Genomic DNA, 18,752 nt, shown 5'->3' on the forward strand with positions numbered 1-18,752 from the left:
GGCAAGAATTTTGAGTCACCTAACCCTAAACTACTAATTTTAGAGAAATGGAATAGGAGACCAAGAGAGATTAGGTATCTTGCCCAAGGTCACACAAGTAATTGGTCATGGGACATTCCCAAGGTCATACAGAAAAGAAGTTATAAAGGCATGACCTGACTGAATGTTACTCCTCTCACCCCCAAATCTAACTTACCACTCTTCATGGTAAAAGCATTCCTAACATGTTTTTAAAGATTTACAGTCAGATTTCTATCAGGTTTTTATTATTAATTTGTTTTTATAAGTTACTAAAATAATTATACTTTTCATAATAATAACAATAGAAAACATACATATAATGCTTTAAAGTTTATATGTCATTGTACCTAGGTTATTTCATTTAATTCTTAAAACTTCCAGGTGAGGCAAGGCAAGTGCCATTCATGATCCCATTTTACAAATAAGAAAATCTCTGTAAGAGAGAAGTTAATTTGCCTAGGGTCAGACAGCCAGTAAGTAACTATAGATGAATTTGTACCTAAGATTTTCTAACTCACAGTTCAATTTTCTATCCAATGTGAACCTGATCTGTAAAAAATGAGGTTATAATTATTTAATTGTTAGTAAACCCAGGTCAGTTCTCATTTTTAATAGGGAATTTATTTCATTTACTGTCATTACTAAAGAAAATTCTGTACCTAAAAGAGGCTTCAAGTTATATATGTTACATGATGAGAGTATTTTACCATTCCCCATGGGAGCCATCCATGAGGAGATGTCTTCCATGACCTTGTAAGAATTTCTTTCCTAATGTGTTTGTCAGCTTCATTATTCCCAGGATGTTGAAAACTTATTCTGATCACTCCCTGAAAAGGATAGATGGAAAGGAAAGGGTTTTAATTCCTTAAGCTTCATTTTCATTGAGGAAAAGATGAATGATACTTTTTTGGTCAACAGCCATTAGGCACTGAAGGAAAACAGAAGGGGGGAGTTTTGATGTGGATGCTCTTAGGGATTCATTCAAGAAGGACAGAATTTGTCTAGTCACAGGCAAAGGACAAATAATTCCCAAAAAAGAGGCCTCAATATTCTTTGAAATAAACTATAATGGAGCCCAAATCTAACTAGGTTTTTTTCCCTCTTCTCTCTTATGAATTGGAGATATAAACAATCACTTGTCCTGCTTCTATTGGTGCTCATGAAGGATTCATTTGCCATCAGTTTCCAAGTCTTGTCATCCCCCCCACCATGGCATCTCTCACATCCATCACTTTCTTTCTATTTAGACAGCTACCAATCAAAACCAGGACTTCATTACCTCTGACCTGGACTATTTCAGTAATCCTCCTAATTGTTTTCCCTGAATCAAGTTTCTTTCATGTCCAATCTATCTTCCATTCAGATGCCTTCCATTCAGAATCACACTTCTGACATCATTCCAATACTCAAACTTGAGCTACAATGCAATATGCAATATGAAATCTTATTATTATAGTATTTATCCAGTTATCATGTAAGTTCCCTTAGCAATTATTTGCTAGTCAGACCCCATTAAGTATAACAAGACAAAAATATTTGCCTAGAAAAAGCAAATTGGTATGATGGTTATATTCTGAATGCTTCAGTGGCACGTCTGATAGAATAGATGCTTTAATGATACAGAATAACTTATAGGGATTACTTTTACAATAGTCAAGGCTTCATACCAGAGAAAGTGAAATTGTCTGATTCAGTCAGTTAATAGACATTTATTAAACCCCCATTGAATATTAGGCATTGTGCTAAGTTCTAGGGATAGAAGAAGTCTCTGCTTTCAAAAAAGATCACTGTCTAATGGGAAGGCAACATGTATATAATTATTTCCAAGCGACTTATATCCAAGATAAATTTGAAACAATCAATAGTAGGAAAGTACTAGAATTAAGAGAGTTAGGGAAAAAGACTTTCTATAGCAAGTGAGATTTTTGACTGGAACATGAAAAGTCAGGAGGCAGAGATCAGAGTACATTTTAAGCATGGGGTGGGGAGGGGGGATAGTCACCCTTGTGAAATGCCCATGAAGTGTCTTCTGCAAGAAACATCACAGAGTTGTGAGAATGTATGCCTTAAGAAGACTGGAATAGTAAGGAGGGACCAGGTTATGTAGGACTTTGAACATCAAATGGAGATTTTTATATTTGATTCTGAAAGCAGATAGAGATTTCCTAGAATTTATTGAGCAAGGGGATGACATGATCATGGCTACACTTTTGGATGTCAGAAGGTATCTGAATTTTTTTTTTGATAAATCAAGTTCTGAAAGTTGGGATATACCCATTCATTCAGGAGGAAATATTTAATGAATCTACCATATGGAAGAAACTATGCTAAACTTTGGAGATATAATGAGGGGAAATAGCAATCCCTGCACTTAAGGATCAAGAGCTAGATTTGACATGTGCAAAAATAAGCAAAATATCAGGTGGAATATAACACTGAAAGGAATAGAGTATCTTGGGAAAATTGGAAAAGGTAAACGACCTTTTGATTGGGGATAGAGAGGGTGAAGGCAGGGTGTTGACTCAGGGTTGGAAAAAAAGTGGAAGACTTCATAAAAACTATCTGCACCTTGAAAAAAACCTAAAGATTCAGTAGGGACAGATAAAAATATGTTTCAGCCTCAGAAAAGAGGCTTTCCAAATATATAAAGGTGGGAAAGGGTATATAAGGGATATAAAATATGTAAAAGGGAGCACAATGAAATGAGGCTATGGAAAAGTATTTTGGAGCCAGATTGTGGAGAATATTAAATGTCAACCTTTGGAGTTGATATTTTATTTTATAGCCAATATGAAGAGAGCCACCAAAAAAAGTTTTGGAACAGAGGAGTAGGCATGGACAGACCTATATTTTAGAAGGATTATTTTGGCAACTGTTTAAAGACTATACTGGAACAGGAAAGACTGGAGGGATAAAAAATGGTTAGGAGTCTTTTGCAATGATTCAGGCAAGAAGCAAAGAGAACTTGAACCAGATGCTAATATGGAAGCAGAGAAGGTGAAGATGATATACATGGAGCAGAGAAGCTGGCCTGGAGATAGTTTTCTAGAATCTGTGATAACAAGGAAAAGTAAAGAATCAATGATGACTCAAGTTGCGCTCTAGCCAAGGTGACTACCATCAATAATCAGAAGGAAACTGAGAAAGGAGTAAGTTTAGACAAGAAGTTGATGAGATCATTTGTCTCTGTTCTGAGCCTGAGTAGGCAGCTAGGATACACAGATAGAAATGGATGCTATAAGGATTGTAACTCTGGGAGCAAACAGGTCAGAGTTGGCAATATTTTCAAATGTTAGATTTGAATGTCAGATTCAAATGTTAGATTAATCCAATTCTTGAATGTATTCAAGTTAATCGTGGCCATAAATATACATTTTTATTAACTTCAAACAATTCTTAAATAGAATAACTTTTACAACACCATATCCATGAAGTAAACAATTCATTAGTGACCTTAAGTAGAATCTAAATTATATTGCTATTCTTTTCTTGAACCATGTAGTGAGTTAGTATCTGAACTGGGATTTGAAGCCATTTTCCTGAATCTGAAAATATGACTGGGGTGTGGTGGGGATGGAACCATACTGGAATCCTGTAGGTATCTGGAAATTTATGTGTTCATGGTCAAAAATGATAAGGGAAAAATCTCAATTTCAGTGATTTCTCAACATTCCAATTTGATAGTACTACACCTAACACTGCTGTACCTTTTAAGCTGAGAAGTCCTCTCTTTCTTGAAAGCAGATCATTTAAGATTTACTTAACCTGAATCCAGTTCTCAATAGTCAGTGGGAGAAAGTAGAAAAAGAAAGCTATCTAACCCTTGTTTTTCATTCCAGTGTGATATCTAATCCCTTTATCCTCCTTCTAGTATCACCCAAATGAAAAAAAAATATATGAGAAGGGATGTTGATCACCATGATTTAGAGTTAGAAGTCATTGAATTCCTATCTTTTATTTTATTTCATTTAAATTAAAAAAATATTTTCACTCCTTTACTTTACTGATGAATAAACTGAAGCTCAGAGAGATTAAATCATTTGCCTTTGATTGTGTAGTTAGTGAATATCTAAGGTGGAGTTCATTTTCCTGGATCTAGTTCTGTCTGCTTTGCATTCTGCTTCTTGTGATCAGTGACAATAGCATTTTTTGGTAATGCTAGCTTGTATAGATCAATGACAAAATTATATTTGCCCAATTCATAAGCTGTTTTGAATTATACTATGATCCTGGTACTAAAATGTATATATATACATATATGTTTGTATATATGTATGTATATCTGTCTTTCTCTGTTTCAGGTCCTGGCCAGCCTGCGTACTGTACGGAATAATTTTGCTGCATTAACAAATTTACAAGACCGAGCACCTAGCAAGTAAGTTGTACTTCCCCCAATTCCTCACTGTGATTAAATGGACAGACGTTTTCCTCATTTGATTGAACCCAAGATAAAAGATTAGATTTTCCAGCATTGTTCCATTATTAGCCAGCAACTCAAACAGAGTCATATGCCAGCCATTCCATTTTCTATAAATACTTTGCAGGGATGGTTCTATGGCAGAAGTGGAACAATATGACCCCTGAACCCAGGGATTCCATCTGTCAGCAGTCACTTGGCCTGTCATGTCCTTTGCCAGTTATTTAAACTCAGGGTAACTTTAGATTTCTGACTTGTTATAAATTAACCATTAGTATTTGATCCCTTGGGCCTTTGAGTCAATTCAAAATCAGATGAGTAGCATGCATGCAATTTTTAAAATTGTAATTTATATCATAGTTTTATATTCTATCAAGGCAAAAGAAACTGCAAAGAAACCTTTGGAAATGTCTTCCACTAACAATAAAATTCTTTAAAAGCAGAGCCACTATTTTAGGATCAAATGGAAAAAAATTAGTGTGAATTCCTCACTTCAAGTTTATTCAATTCTTATAATTAAAAGACTCATTTTGGAAAAGGACTCATTATCAAAGGTTTGATAAACTAGAAAAGGAAAAAAAATGCTAGAATTGTTTTTTTTTAAGTTAAGCATGTATCTCTAAAGATCCACCAAAAAACAGTGAATAAAAAATTAAATGTTCATCAGATTTATAATTAATGTTATTATAGTTCACATTTGAACTACTTATTTCCAAAAGGTATTATGAGCTAGACGACCCACATTTTCTTACAAAGAAATGAAAATTAACCCTATAATAATTTATAAGAGTTACATTCCTCTCTATAATAGAGAAGTGAGGTCTAAAGTGATAACTTTGTAGAAGTCAACAGGATAGACAGTTTCTAACTCAAATTCCCTGCTTTAAGAAAAGGAAGACAAAAAGTACTTTGTGATTGGTGGATTAGCCAAGCAATGGTGAAAACAGTATATGAAACTTGAGAGCTTATGATGTATATAATCCATATACATCTATATAATAATTATCAACACTCATATACCATAACTTTGGAGGTCACTTACAGGTTTGAAATCTGTGAAATCAGAGGGTTCCCTCTCCATCTTTGTAAGCAAACAGAAAAATAAGATTAGTGCAGTGCCCAAAGCCTCACTAAAATTAACAATTTTGTTAAACACTAATGCTTTGTTGTTGTTGAGCTGTTCTTTCTCAGAATATTTTTAAATGAAAAAGTGAAACACATTATTTTAAAGAAAGTTATTATATGATCTCCAAGATATATAATATATATATATTATACACACACACACACACACACACACACACACACACACACATGCATATACATATTTAAATAACAAGTTCATGAACCCCAGGTTAAGAGCCTCCAGACCAGATTTGTCTCTAAATTATCTTCTGATTCTGAAATTCCATAAAAACTTTAGAGCAGGCAAATGACTGGTCATCCAATTGTGGAGACATGATGGCATCTAGGTTTGGATGCCCATATTTTGCAAATCAGAAGTTTAAAAGGTACTTTAGTCCCCATCTGACTTACAAGGACATAAAAGTTTAAATAGAAAGGCACAGCTACTTCTGAATCTGAGTCATAGACTCACCATGTAGTTGTCCTAAACCTCCTTGGATTAACTTTAAAACCCAGCTGACTTTTAAGACAAATTTCAAGTGAATACTTGAATCGATCTTTTATATCTTCCTCTCAAAAGACTTACCCACAGCCTGTTCTAGACTTGTTATCTAGATTGATAAGAAATCACAAGCTCTCAGAGTGTCAGAGATGGATTGCCAGTTGTACCACATGGCAGAGTTTCAAAGTTGTTCATGCCACCTGTTAGGCCAAGAGAGGTTAGCCATTAGCTGTGTCATTGGAATGTTTCAACTATGCCCCCTGGATTCTGCAGACAGTGGGAACTGGTAATGGTCTTCCTTGTCTTATCCAATTTTTAAGGATGTAGGAAGGAAGTCCTGGAAACCTGAAGAGATAACATTAAATGGAACTAATGTCTATTTCTTAGTTTTCTTTCAGTTATTTTCTTCATTCTTTCCTTGTCTTGGTAGTGAATTCTTTTATATTTTATTTAAAAAAATTTTTCATGTAAAGTATGACTGTTGTCTTTTATATTTTATTAAAAACTCTTTTCATGTAAACTATGACTGTTGTCATATAAAGTATACTGTTGTCATGTAAAGTATGACTCTCTAAGTTAGATTTTTTTGGTCATTGTTCTCTAAATTTTTTTCTTTCAAATAGAAATCATTTTCATAGCATTTTCTGGAAAGAGATATATGACTGGTTTAAAAACTCAATTTTGGTGGCATGCTGAAATGATGAAATATCAGGTGATTGAGTACCTATATTCCCTGTGGTCTCAGAAATGAGTTTTATTTTAAAGAGAAAGAATGTGAAGTTAATTTTATAGAGAGATATCATGTAGCCAATAATTCTATTTTCTGAAGAATAAACTAATAATTCAAATTAGTATGTCCTAGTTTAAATCTATATTATATATGTATGATTATATATATATATTACCTTTCTTAAGAAAAAAAATTCTTTTGCCTAATCAAAGAATGGTGAAAGAATATTCTTTGGCTGGCAAGCAGAGGATGTTGACCTGACTAAGGTAATATAGCAGGTAGAATGACAGATTTGGAGTCCAAAAGATCTGATTTCAAATCCTACCTTAAATACCAGTTTTGTGATGCCGAACAAGTTACTTAGCTTCTTCCAGCCTCAGGTTCTTCATCTGAAAAATGAGGGTAAACAAATGAGATAATCTATGTAAAGTGCTTTGCAGATTTTAAATCTCTTTAAAAATGCTAGCTATAGTGTTTTATGACTATTATTATAATTGTCTGCAAGTTAAAGACAGTGCATTACCTCTTGTCAGTCAAATGCATTTCAAAGTAATAGGAGAAATGCAATGTTTGGGAGGTCATAAGTTGCTTTGCTACTCTTAATCAGATTTCCCTATCACTTTATTTTCCTATTTGGCAAATAGATCGTCACTAGTAGCATTTCTTATTTCATATAAAACTAAATAAATCCTCAGTAGTAAGTCTAGGTATATTTGGCAGAATTTTTATTTGTGTTAAAATTAAATTGAATAAAACTTAAAAGGAAATAGTGGTCTATTGACTAGGATTCACATGAATTATGAGAAAATGTTCTCTGAACCTAGGGAAGAGTTAAAAACCTTGGACTGTTGCCTTCTTAGTTACAATTCTTCAAATAGTTTGTCCAGTGCTTTCCTCATACAAACTCTATGAAACTAGGCAGTGCATGTATTGGTACCCCAATTTAATGGATGAAGAGACTGAAGTCTGAGGTAAATAAAAGTAATGACTTACCATAATGCGGGAGGTGCACCCTTACCTTTTGACAGTAAATCCCATACTTTCTCTCATCTATCTCATTCATTTTTATCTGACAAGAATATATTTACTTTACAAGACTATATTTAATAGGATCTTCATATCAGATTCCTGCTTTTTGCACCACTTCAGATGGTCACAGAAAGATTAAGCATTGCAGCTGTTATTTATTGTTTCAGTCATTTTTCGTTATATCTAATTCTTTGTTACACCTTTTGGGTATTTTGGGGTTTTTTGGGCAAAGATATTGGAGTGGTTTGTTATTTCCTTCTCCATCTCATTTTACAGTTGAAGAAAATATGGTTAAATGACTTGCCCAGGATCAGATAACTAGAATTGGTGTTTTTTGTACTGTGCCACAAACATGCCTTATTGTATACTCTGATAAAGGGCCTAGAACCTTCACCCAGAATGCCAAAGGGGTCCATGACATCCACAATAAAGTTAAAAGGTCCTGATCTGGTCCAACTCCTTTTTTAATAGATGAGTATATAAAAGTTTAGAGAATTAAGTGATCTGTGCAAATAACAAAATGAGTACATGGTATTTAGTCATCCAGTAAGAACAGATCATTCATCTTTCCAAAGAGCATACAATGAAGTCAGATTTTATAAGGAAGTGCCAAGAGTAAGAAACCACCAGAGATTTTTACAGGTGGGGTTGGAAGAGGTAGAGGGGAGGTTTTCATGATCAAGGAGACACCTTAAAAAAAACCAAACTGTACTGGCAACATTAGTCATTTCATATGGGTATCATCTCTTTCCAGTTTAAAGACATAAAATGACATGAATACATTTAAGTCCTGATACATGACAATTAAGTAGACCAGTTTTTAATAGAGTCTGCTTTCTGCAAGGTGCAATTGATTTCAGTTAGTCCAAACCTGAACTTTCTTCTGTGCAAGGAGCCTCCCACTGAGTAAATGCCCTCTTGCAAAAGTAGATAGGCAGCTCTTCCACCACTTGTGACCTTAGAAAGTTGTTCATGGTTCTAAAAAATGAAAATCTGTCCAGCATGTTCAAGTCAGAATTTGAGCCTAGGTCATCTGAGGCAAGGGGTTCTTAAATAGGAGTCCATGAAATCTTTAAAAGAAAAAAATTTGATAAGCATCTCAGATCAAAATATTTTAAAATATTTTAAATTTTAATTAATATGTTTAATTTTAAGGTTAAAATTTGTTATCTAATTTTAATATCTCAAACTTTAAAATTTAACATTAAAAGTTTTGATAAGTATTTTAATGAGTAGCTAGGTAGTGCCATGCAGAGGGCACTGGATCTGGAGTCAAGAAGACCTGAATCCAAATCCAGCCTCAAAAAGTTACTGGGTGACCTTGGGCAAGCTACTTGTTTGCCTCAGTTTTCTCATCTGTAAAATGAGAAGAAGGAAATGGTAAACCACTTTGGTATCTTTGTCAAGAAAAACCCCAAACAAGGGTCACGAAGATTCAGAAATGACTAAAAAAAAGTCTAAATTGTAAAAAGTCTAAACAGTAAAAATGGGTTTCCTTTATTATTCTCTACATTTTATTTTGTAAATTTAAAAACTTGTTCAGAGAAGGGGCTAATAGGCCTCACTAGAATATCAGAAAGGTCTATGACACAAAAAATGTTAAGAGTAACTTCACACTGTGAGGTACTGCCTCTAACAATCAAGCTGTCATTCCAATTAGGATTAAATTGAATAGCTTCCCTGGAATGTATCTCCCCAGGTTTAGCATGGTGTCTTTTACAGAGTAGGTATTAATAGATGATTAATACCTGAATAAATGAATACATGAAAATTTACAGAGCAAAAAGGAAGTTGGTAAGTATTAGTTGTCAGTGTAGAAATACTCTGTAGTCTGCTCCCTTTTTAAAATGTAAATAGAAATTCTAGATTTTCTCTCTAGATGCTACCTCAATTGAATGCAGTTTAACAAACATTTATTATAGAATGAAGCCAATGATAACAATTTTCCCTCTACCAAGTCTTTAGATGACAAGTATAGTAGCTTTTGATTTTCCCCATATGTATAGCACTATAAAATCTAACATTTTCCTATTCTTTCATGTCTAACATGAACTGCAGTGTGGAACTCAAACTGGGACTTTACTGATTATAAGAGAAAGTTTCATTTAAGTGAGTCTATGTATATATGTATATGCTAACCTAAAAATATTGCTTAAACTAAAATTCTATCATTGACATAACATATTTAATTCTTGCTTGTGTTTTCTTCCTGTCAGAAGATCACCCATGTGCAACCAACCATCCATCAACAAGGCAACTATAACAGGTAAGATTGATTTCTTTTTATATAGGGTATATAGGAAAAAAAGACTTTTTAAAGCCTGGTTAAAAAACATTTAAACTTGAATTATGCAGCAATTCTTGAAAACTAAAAACAAAAAGAGAAACTTCCTTCTTGCTTTATTATTATTTTTATTATTAATTATCTGATTATTAATATTTGATCTACTCAATTTGTTTCCTTAGAAGGTGGTATCTGGGAATCCTTTTGCAGTGAAATTCTTTATATGTGCAATTTTCTTTCTCCCTTCATGTAATTGCTGTTGACTTTCTAATAGATGCACTTTGAAAGACATTATCAGTAGTAGGTTTGAAAGTGATAGGTCCAGTCTTGGTGTCATTATTTATTTGTATATATTGAACTATGAGGGATTTTCACTTAATGAAAGCACATAAGAAAAAGAGTTAGGGTGTCAGAAGTCAAATGTCCCTCTTCTTTATGCTTTCCCTTTGTGCTGATCAGGAGAGTAGAAGGTAGTGTTTTAGGTTATTTTGTGTTTGGGTCTTCCAAGGCTAAGAAGACTTTAGACTATAAACTAAAATTGGTGACATTTGAGGGTACAAATATGAAATATCATTTTGTTGTCTGCCAAGTAGCTATTGCTATACTAGAGCCTTCATTCAGCTCTATCTCTGACTTATGGATTTTCTTGTACTTGCATGTTGAAGTCCTTGTTATTTTCTTTTGCTATTAGAATTCTATGGAATATCAGCATTCTTCTGCTATATATTGTAGATCTCAAATAATAGTGATCACATTTTACTATATTTGTAGAAAACATAAATAAATCCAAGTGAGATTGTTGTTGTTGTTGTTGTTGCTGCTTTTAAGGAGAAGCCGTAGTTATAGATATCAAGGATGTATCATTAAGATTGCTATAAAATAATTATGTTGATTGCATGATATAGTGGAAAGAATTCTGGATTTGGAAATCAAGGACTTGTGTTCAAATCCCAGCTTTCTTGCTTACAGCTTCCTTTTTATGTGACCTTGAATAATCGACTTCATATGCGTGGGCCTATGACCTCGAAGGCTTTTTCTGTTTCTAAATCCATGGTCCTGTGGTTGTTAAGAATTAATTACTCATGTGGCTCCTTCACTGGAAGCAAGGAGAGACCCTTTTCCATTGGAAAGAGGGATCCATTTCTACTGGAGACCTCAGCTGCTGACTGAATCATCATGTAGAAATATATGACAGATCAAAAAACTGATTAATATACTAGAGTAATCTCTGACTTTTTTCTCTCTCTCTCTCTGTCCCTATCTCTGTCTCTCTGTCTGCCCTCAGCCCTGTTAAAGAAGCCTGTTCTTTATGTGGCTCTGGAGCCTGCCCCTGCCATTGCTGTGGTCCTGGGCATGGCTAACTCCATTGTACCACAGCCCTAAATTCTCTTCTGAGGTAAAATATGAGACTATTGTATGTACTCAAGTCATCTATAACTTAGGGTGAGTGATGGATCCAAAAGAAAGATTTTTTTTAGGGGCTAGAAAATATTAGAAGTATTTAAAATATTTAGCTTCCTTTATGTGTTTTAAAACAGGCTATTATTATTATTATCATTATTTAAAGTATCACACATGATGTTTTGGGAATGTACTTTTGTAGAAAGCAAGAAGACAGCCCTGCATTGACCTTAGGGCAGAAGCCAAAAATTAAAGTGCATAGCTTGTGTTACAAAGTCAAGACATCTTTTCTAACTGATAGCTGACAATTCTCCATCCTTTTCTTCATCTTTTTAAAACACATACACACACACAAAGTGAAAAACACGAACAGGATTGAGAATTGGAAAAAGGTTTGCATCAGCCTAGAGTAGGAGCTAAAACTAAAAGTCTGTGCTGAGCCATTGGGGGGCAGCAGAGAATAGCAGATGACTGGCTCTTGGAAATTGTTCCAAATGCCCCCAAAGCAAGACTGGTCTGATTTCTAATGGCTCCCACCATTCTTGGAGGACAGTTCTTTTGAGCATCATTTCTTGACTGATTTGAACCAACAAAAAAATCGTTCTGTGTCCATTCTACATTATCCTACAATGTAATTGATTGTAGAACAGAAAGAGACCTTGGGGATCTTTTAGGCTAAGGGCTTGTAACTTATATGGTGTTGTGGGTGAGTGGGGAAAAGGCTTTTGGAGGGGGGAGGGGGTATCAGTCTAGTAAAGCCTGTGGTTCTCTTCTCAGAATAATATTTCTAAATACATAAAATAAAAGGCATAGGATTACAAAGGAAATCAATTGTGTTAAAACGCAGTTATCAAAATAAGTTTTTTTTTAAAAGTTTGTGGTTCCCAGATTAAAAACCCTTAATCTAATCCATTGTTTTCAATTTACTGATAAGGAAACTGAGTCTTAGAATGGCTAAGAGTCACAACACAGTTAAAGAACTGTGGCAAAACCAGGGACAGAGTCACCAGGGGTGACTAATTCTAAATCTATGTATGGCTCATCACAAAACACCAGTCTTACTCTGTTAAAAACTTTTTTTTATAAATATTAAAATAAATAAATCAAGTACAAACAAATATGAAAACTTTTATAAATTGAGAGGAATCATATTAAGGAATCTATTAGAACTTTCTTAAAGAGGTGATTTTTTTAAATGAGAGATGAATCAACTTATCATTACATTGTTTGGAAATGACAGATTACCAGAAATAATTGGTTCTATATATGTAGTGTTTGTTATTGGCAGACTCAAAGAATGTTAGAACTTGAAGGCGCTATTTAATCCAACCATCTAATTTTGCAGATGTGGAAATGAAGTACTTGAGAGATGAAGACACTTACCCAAGGTCATATCACTAGTTAATAGCAGAGACAAATCTAAAACTTGGGTTTCAGAATGATTTGTAGTGCAATAGTTTTTCTGCTCTGCTATGTTGACTCAAATTAAATCAAAGTCCTTTATATTTAAATAACAGACTTCTCAGAACTACAAAGCACTGTTGACTTGTAAATTATATAAAATTGCATTATATGTGTGGTACTCATTCTAAACTCTTAAAGAGCTAAGAAAATATATTCATACAATATACTTCATTTATAGAGAGAAAGAGAGAGTTGCAAAAATTGGAAAGAGCAAATATGAGAGACCAGTGCACAACTTTTGACCTTTGACTTTAAAAATCCATGTTTTTCCACAAAAAAAATGTAAATAGATGATTTCTCACTTTTCACATATGTAGGGAAATGAAACATTCAGACACAATTATATCAAATAGAATGGTAGGATCATAAGATTTAGAGCTGAAATGAATCTTAGAAATCACTTAGCCCAGCTTCTGCAGTTTTCTCTTTCTATATTCTCCTTTGAGGATATAGATCATAGATGGGATCATAGAAGAGAAGGGACCTCAGAGACCATTTAGTCCTATGCCTTCATTTCCCAAATGAGGAAACTGAAGGTAAATTATTACAAATAGGAATTATCAGAGGAAAGATTTAAACTCTTTGAATCTGAAGCCTGTGGTATGTTACAAGATGGTTTCAACACATACATACATATATATATATACACATATATATATATATATACACACACATATGTGTGTGTATATGTATCTATATATTTCTAGTACCCCTCTTAAAAATTACCAATGCCTTTTGAGCACCTCCACCAGGATAATTTCATCAATATTTCAAATTCAATATATCCATTATAAAACTGTATATTTAATTCTTCCATTATAATTAAATAGTGAATGTAATCCTAGGTTCTTGACAATGCCAGCAGATAAAAACTCTAGCATCTTCTGTTAAACTGGTAAAGTATGAGTTTGGGGCCTGGAAATGGATATTACAACTATAATTAGAGGTGAAACCTAATTACATTCAGGTAGGTGCATCATAGGCCTGGTTTCAGAGGAAGGTTCTTTTTTTAACTGTGACAGCTCTGGATCATCATCTATTAAGTTATAAATCACATAATCTTATTCAATGGAGGAAATATTCACATCAATGAAATCATGGGTGTTTAAAATGTGAAACTATTGTATTATTATGTACACCTTTTTCTTTCTTTCTCCTCATCCAATGATAATCTTGGTATGATTTAAAAAAACCCTCAAAATCTCTTGTTTTCATAGCTCTTCCCCAAAACAACTTTATAAAGTAAATAATGCAAATATTATCCACATTTTTGAGATGAGGAATTTGAGACTCATAGTGATTATGGGACTTACTCATGTTCACATGGCTAATGTCAGTGCCAGGAATCTAGATTGTCCAAATACATCACACTACTTGATATATGATAGTAAAATGAGATCAGAGATGAAAAGATAGGCTCTATAGATATGGAAAGGAAGGGTAATAACACATGTAATGACAAAGACATAAAAGAAATTCTAAGAAAAGTCTGTGAGGAGAGAATACATGAACTACCATGAAAAAATGTCTGAAGGACTTAGAGCTAAGAAAGAGGACACAGAGGCAAACCAATTCCATGAAAACATCATTCCAAATATCACCAAATACCAGGAACTATTCATTTCAGCAAGCATTTATTAAGTTCCTACTGCTGTTTTCCAGGCACTGTGCTAGGGTAGGAGGATTACAAAGATAAGAGGAGAACAATTTTTGCCCTCAGGTGACCAGCATTTTATTGGAAGGAAACAAATTTAGGTTTACTCTTAAGTTTGAACTTCCACCACAAAAACTAATGGCAAATCTATGTCAATATATTTAGCCAAGTTTATTATTTCAGTATAGGACTTAATGGGGTTAACTGTTTCTGTTGTGATTGAAATTAGGAAGGCAGCTTGATTCATTAGAGCTCTAGATCTGAAATTAGAAATTTTGGGTTCAAATGCTACCTCTGACTCTTGTTATTTAGATAACCTCAGTCAAGTTGCTTCATGGACCATGGTTACATCAAATATCAAATAAGACATTTGGGTTAGATGACCGCTGGATTCCTTTCCAATTCTAGATGTATGATCTTTGTTATATTTCTACTTGTGGGGACAGGAAAGAGAGTCTATGTTTTTTTAAATGAAAGGAGTCCACTTTAAGAATAGATTCATAAAGAAGAATCTTTTTTTTTAAGAAATCACACTGGTAAATCATGTGATGTGTTAAAATATGTGAATGCTTCCAGAGTGATAACTATTCATTAGTTATATTTCTGATATTTTACAGATGCTATCATTTACTTTCTTCTTGAAAAACTAAAGCTGATGATATTTTTTAGTAAATAAAGTTGAATTACTTAGAAAATACAAAACCAAAAAACTTAGTGACTTTTTAACCAGGAACCAAATGAACATAATAGTCTCAGGGAAAAACTCTTTTTTTTTTCATTTTCAGTCTGATTATCTGAATATCCATTCTCTGGGCAAGGGACAGTGTGGGGAAAGAAGACCAGTACAGTTTTACATGTCATAATAAAAATGACAGTGGATCTTTAAGGGAGAAACAAAATTAAGAGACACAAATATAATGATATTTATTACTTGAAGAGAGAAATATAGTAAAATCCTCAAATATAAAGTGTTGATTGAGCAAGAGTCTTAACCCTTAACTAGAGAGAAGATAAATGAATGAATTCAGAATGAAGCATTTTGGGTTTTTTTTTAAGTTGTTAAAGAATTTCCTTAATCTAATGACCCAGGAATCAAATCTCAGATTTAAGAATTACTTTGAGGTTTTTGTCTGATAACAGATTTGAAATTATCATGAAGTGGTCACATGTACTTGAATTTGGATTATTCAAAGTTATAATTATGTAAAGTATAGTAATTAATTCCAGTGTAATGAAAATATGCAATGTGAATTCAAATAATGTGAACACTTCATGAGTTTGATTATTCACACTAATTGGGACATAGTTGTAACAGGATTTTGTTATGAGAGCCAGTATAGGCTCTCATATAGGCTTAGGTTTGAATTCTAAACTAGACTGATATTTACTAGCTTAGTGGATGAACAACTCATCTATTATTTTGAGTCTCAGTTTGTTCAATTGTAAAATGGCAATAGTAATATTTTAACTGCCTGCCTCACAGGATGGTTTCAAGGAAAGAACAGTTTATGGAATAAAACAAGCATTTCTAACATGGGGAAGGTGATTCTTTTTTAGATGACAATTTTCTACTCTTTCATTCTTTGATAAATTTCTTCATGAAGTGTTGCTGCTCTCCCTTGACCAAACCTCTGTGAACTGGGACTGTGTGTTGGGGGGGGGGGGGGAGATAAGGGACCCAGTATAGGATAATGGCTCACTGACAGAAGACAGTTGGGTAAACCAAGGTCACTGGCAACCTCCTTGGGAAGAGAAACAAGAACAGTTCTGCAACCTTATAGAGCTGTTGACTAAACATAAAATAAAGCCACATTCATGTGTCATTTTGTATATAATTAATGATTAATTAGCTCAGTATCAAATATATAGGAATTCTCTGGGGTCTATTGTGTCATGTTCCTTCATCTCAGTCTTATTAAGCTCCTAGTAAGTTGTATTATAATGGAAAGAAAGACAATTCTTTAGTCGGAAGATCTGGATTTTAGCCCCACAATCAGCAGTTATTTGACAGCTAAGAGTTTATCAGCATTCACTTCTCTTTCCCAAGCCTCAGTTTCCTCAACTGTAAAATGGGGGAAGTACATTTTCTGTTATCTTCTTAATAAGAATATGATAGGCAAATTGTAAAGGTTTATATAAATGTGGAACATTGAATTGTAAGCTATTATTTACCTTGATTTGGCTCTACTGTCTCTGAGGTTTAGTCCTAGACTAGGGGGTCTTAGATCATAATGAATAAAGGATGTAGAACCAAAAGTGGTTCCAGTCCTCAAGGAACTTACATTCTACAGGTGTTCTGTAATATGTACATTGGAGGATTCTAACATGGACATAGATGAGAAACTAAAAGATGTTTATAGATAGCACTGACATTTAGAGTTGTCAAGAAAGGCTTTGGGTACAAATGGCATCTGATTTGAATCATGAAGAAAAGCTAGGTTTTGGGAGACAGGTAATGGAGGAAGTGGAGCAGGAATAGGGACAGCTTGTATCTCAAAGGCATGGAGGTAAAAGATGATATGCCAAGTTCAGGAAACAAGAAGAATGCTTGATTTGGATATAAATAATATATGGAGAAGTAAAATGAAATCAGGATAGAAAGGTAGTTTGAAGCCAAGCAGTGAAGAGATTTAAATGCAAAATTGAGGAGTTTTATTTTAACATAGCCACTTCTAAGGTGCCATTGAAGAAATATGAGGAACATATCTGTGCTTGGGAAGAATATGTTGTAGCTATCTGGAGGATAAATTAAGGAGGTGAAAGTCTGAAGCATGGAATCTATTGCAGTGGTCCTGGCAAAGATGAATTATTGTTGTGTCCACACTATTGAAAAGCAATTCAAGAAAGATTATGGCAGGAAGGATTCATAAGACTTGGCAACTAGGTGATGAATGAAAGATCAGAGTCAATAATTACTTTGGAATGTGAACTGGAATCTCCAGAAGTAGAATAACACTCACTAAAAACAGGGAAGTTTGGAAGAAGGGTTTGATGGGGAGGGTGAAGATAGTAAGAAGATAAATGTTCCTATTTGTTCAGTTTGAGTTGCCTACAGGTGGAGATGTTTAGTAAGCCATTGGTGATATGGAAATAGGAGTGAGAAGACAGATAAGAGTTAGATGTTGAGATCTGGGAATCATCTGCATAGAGAAGATAAAGAGAATAACTTTTTGTGTGTTCTTGAACTTGTGTCTGAGCAGATTGTTATCATTATTTTAATCAGTTTCCTACTTACTGATTGACTAGCCACGGGCACTACTGAGCTTGGGGTCTGGGCTTTACAAACTCAGTCTGTACTTTTGCTATACCTTCTGCATGAGTTCGAAGAGGGTCTTGATAGACCCAGAAGCTTTCAATGCCTTCACTGTAGACACTGGTTCATTTTGAAGGCTGAGAAGGCACGAAGATTTCTAGTACAATGTGCATGAAGATTTCAGCCTCTATTTAAAATGAGGCAGTTGAAATAAATGAGATAATATGTGCAAAATGTTTTGAGATTATTGAAAATATATACAAGGTGATAATATTATCATTGTCATTCCCGTCATCACCTTCGTCATCATCTTCGTCATTCAAAACATGCCTGGTTCTGATTGGATGAGCTTATCCTCTCCTCCTAGACACAAAGAAAGAAAATTAAGTATCATGTGCTTGTTCTCTGTGGAGGGGGACAGTTTGGGAAACTTGATGTTTAGTTACTGTGTACTTTTTGTCTTCTTTGACGTAGTACGAAGTTGCCTTTTGAAAAAAAAAAACTTCATTCTGTAATCTCACTCTTTTTCCACAAAATTTCCCACCCTTTTATTCCCTACAAAGTATTCTGCACATACAATATGCTGAGCAACACAATGACTGTGGTGGGGCAAAACAATTCAAATGGCTCTTTGTCCAATTTTTTCTGCTGTTTTCAATATTCTTCCAATGATTGATGTTTGCATTAAAAATGTTAACTTCATAAACAAGTAGAGAGGTTCACTTTCTTCTTTCTCTATTGTAGAAAATATTGAAAATAGCCAATTGGCTATATTAAACCTCTCTCTCTCTCTCTCTCTCTCTCTCTCTCTCTCTCTCTCTCTCTCTCTCTCTCTCTCTCTCTCTCCCTCTCTCTCTCTCTCTCTCTCTCCC

At 34.1% G+C, this 18,752-nt stretch overlaps 1 protein-coding gene across 9 annotated transcripts in view; it reads left to right on the plus strand.

Annotated features, from left to right (window-relative positions):
* Positions 1 to 18,752, plus strand: part of PDE4D (phosphodiesterase 4D) — a 1,222,901-nt gene that overhangs the window by 1,011,497 nt on the left and 192,652 nt on the right. For 7 of the 9 annotated variants that reach the window (XM_074203059.1, XM_074203058.1, XM_074203064.1 and 4 more), the window contains exons 4-5: positions 4,323 to 4,396; positions 10,041 to 10,090. In XM_074203059.1, coding sequence (XP_074059160.1) covers positions 4,323 to 4,396; positions 10,041 to 10,090 — 124 coding nt within the window. Of the gene's footprint in view, positions 1 to 4,322; positions 4,397 to 6,739; positions 9,934 to 10,040; positions 10,091 to 18,752 lie in introns of those variants that run through there. The other 2 variants (XM_074203067.1, XM_074203066.1) reach the window with 2 other exon arrangements.

This window comes from Macrotis lagotis, chromosome X, assembly GCF_037893015.1.
Source record: "Macrotis lagotis isolate mMagLag1 chromosome X, bilby.v1.9.chrom.fasta, whole genome shotgun sequence".
In the NCBI taxonomy this organism is placed as follows: Eukaryota; Metazoa; Chordata; class Mammalia; order Peramelemorphia; family Peramelidae; genus Macrotis; species Macrotis lagotis.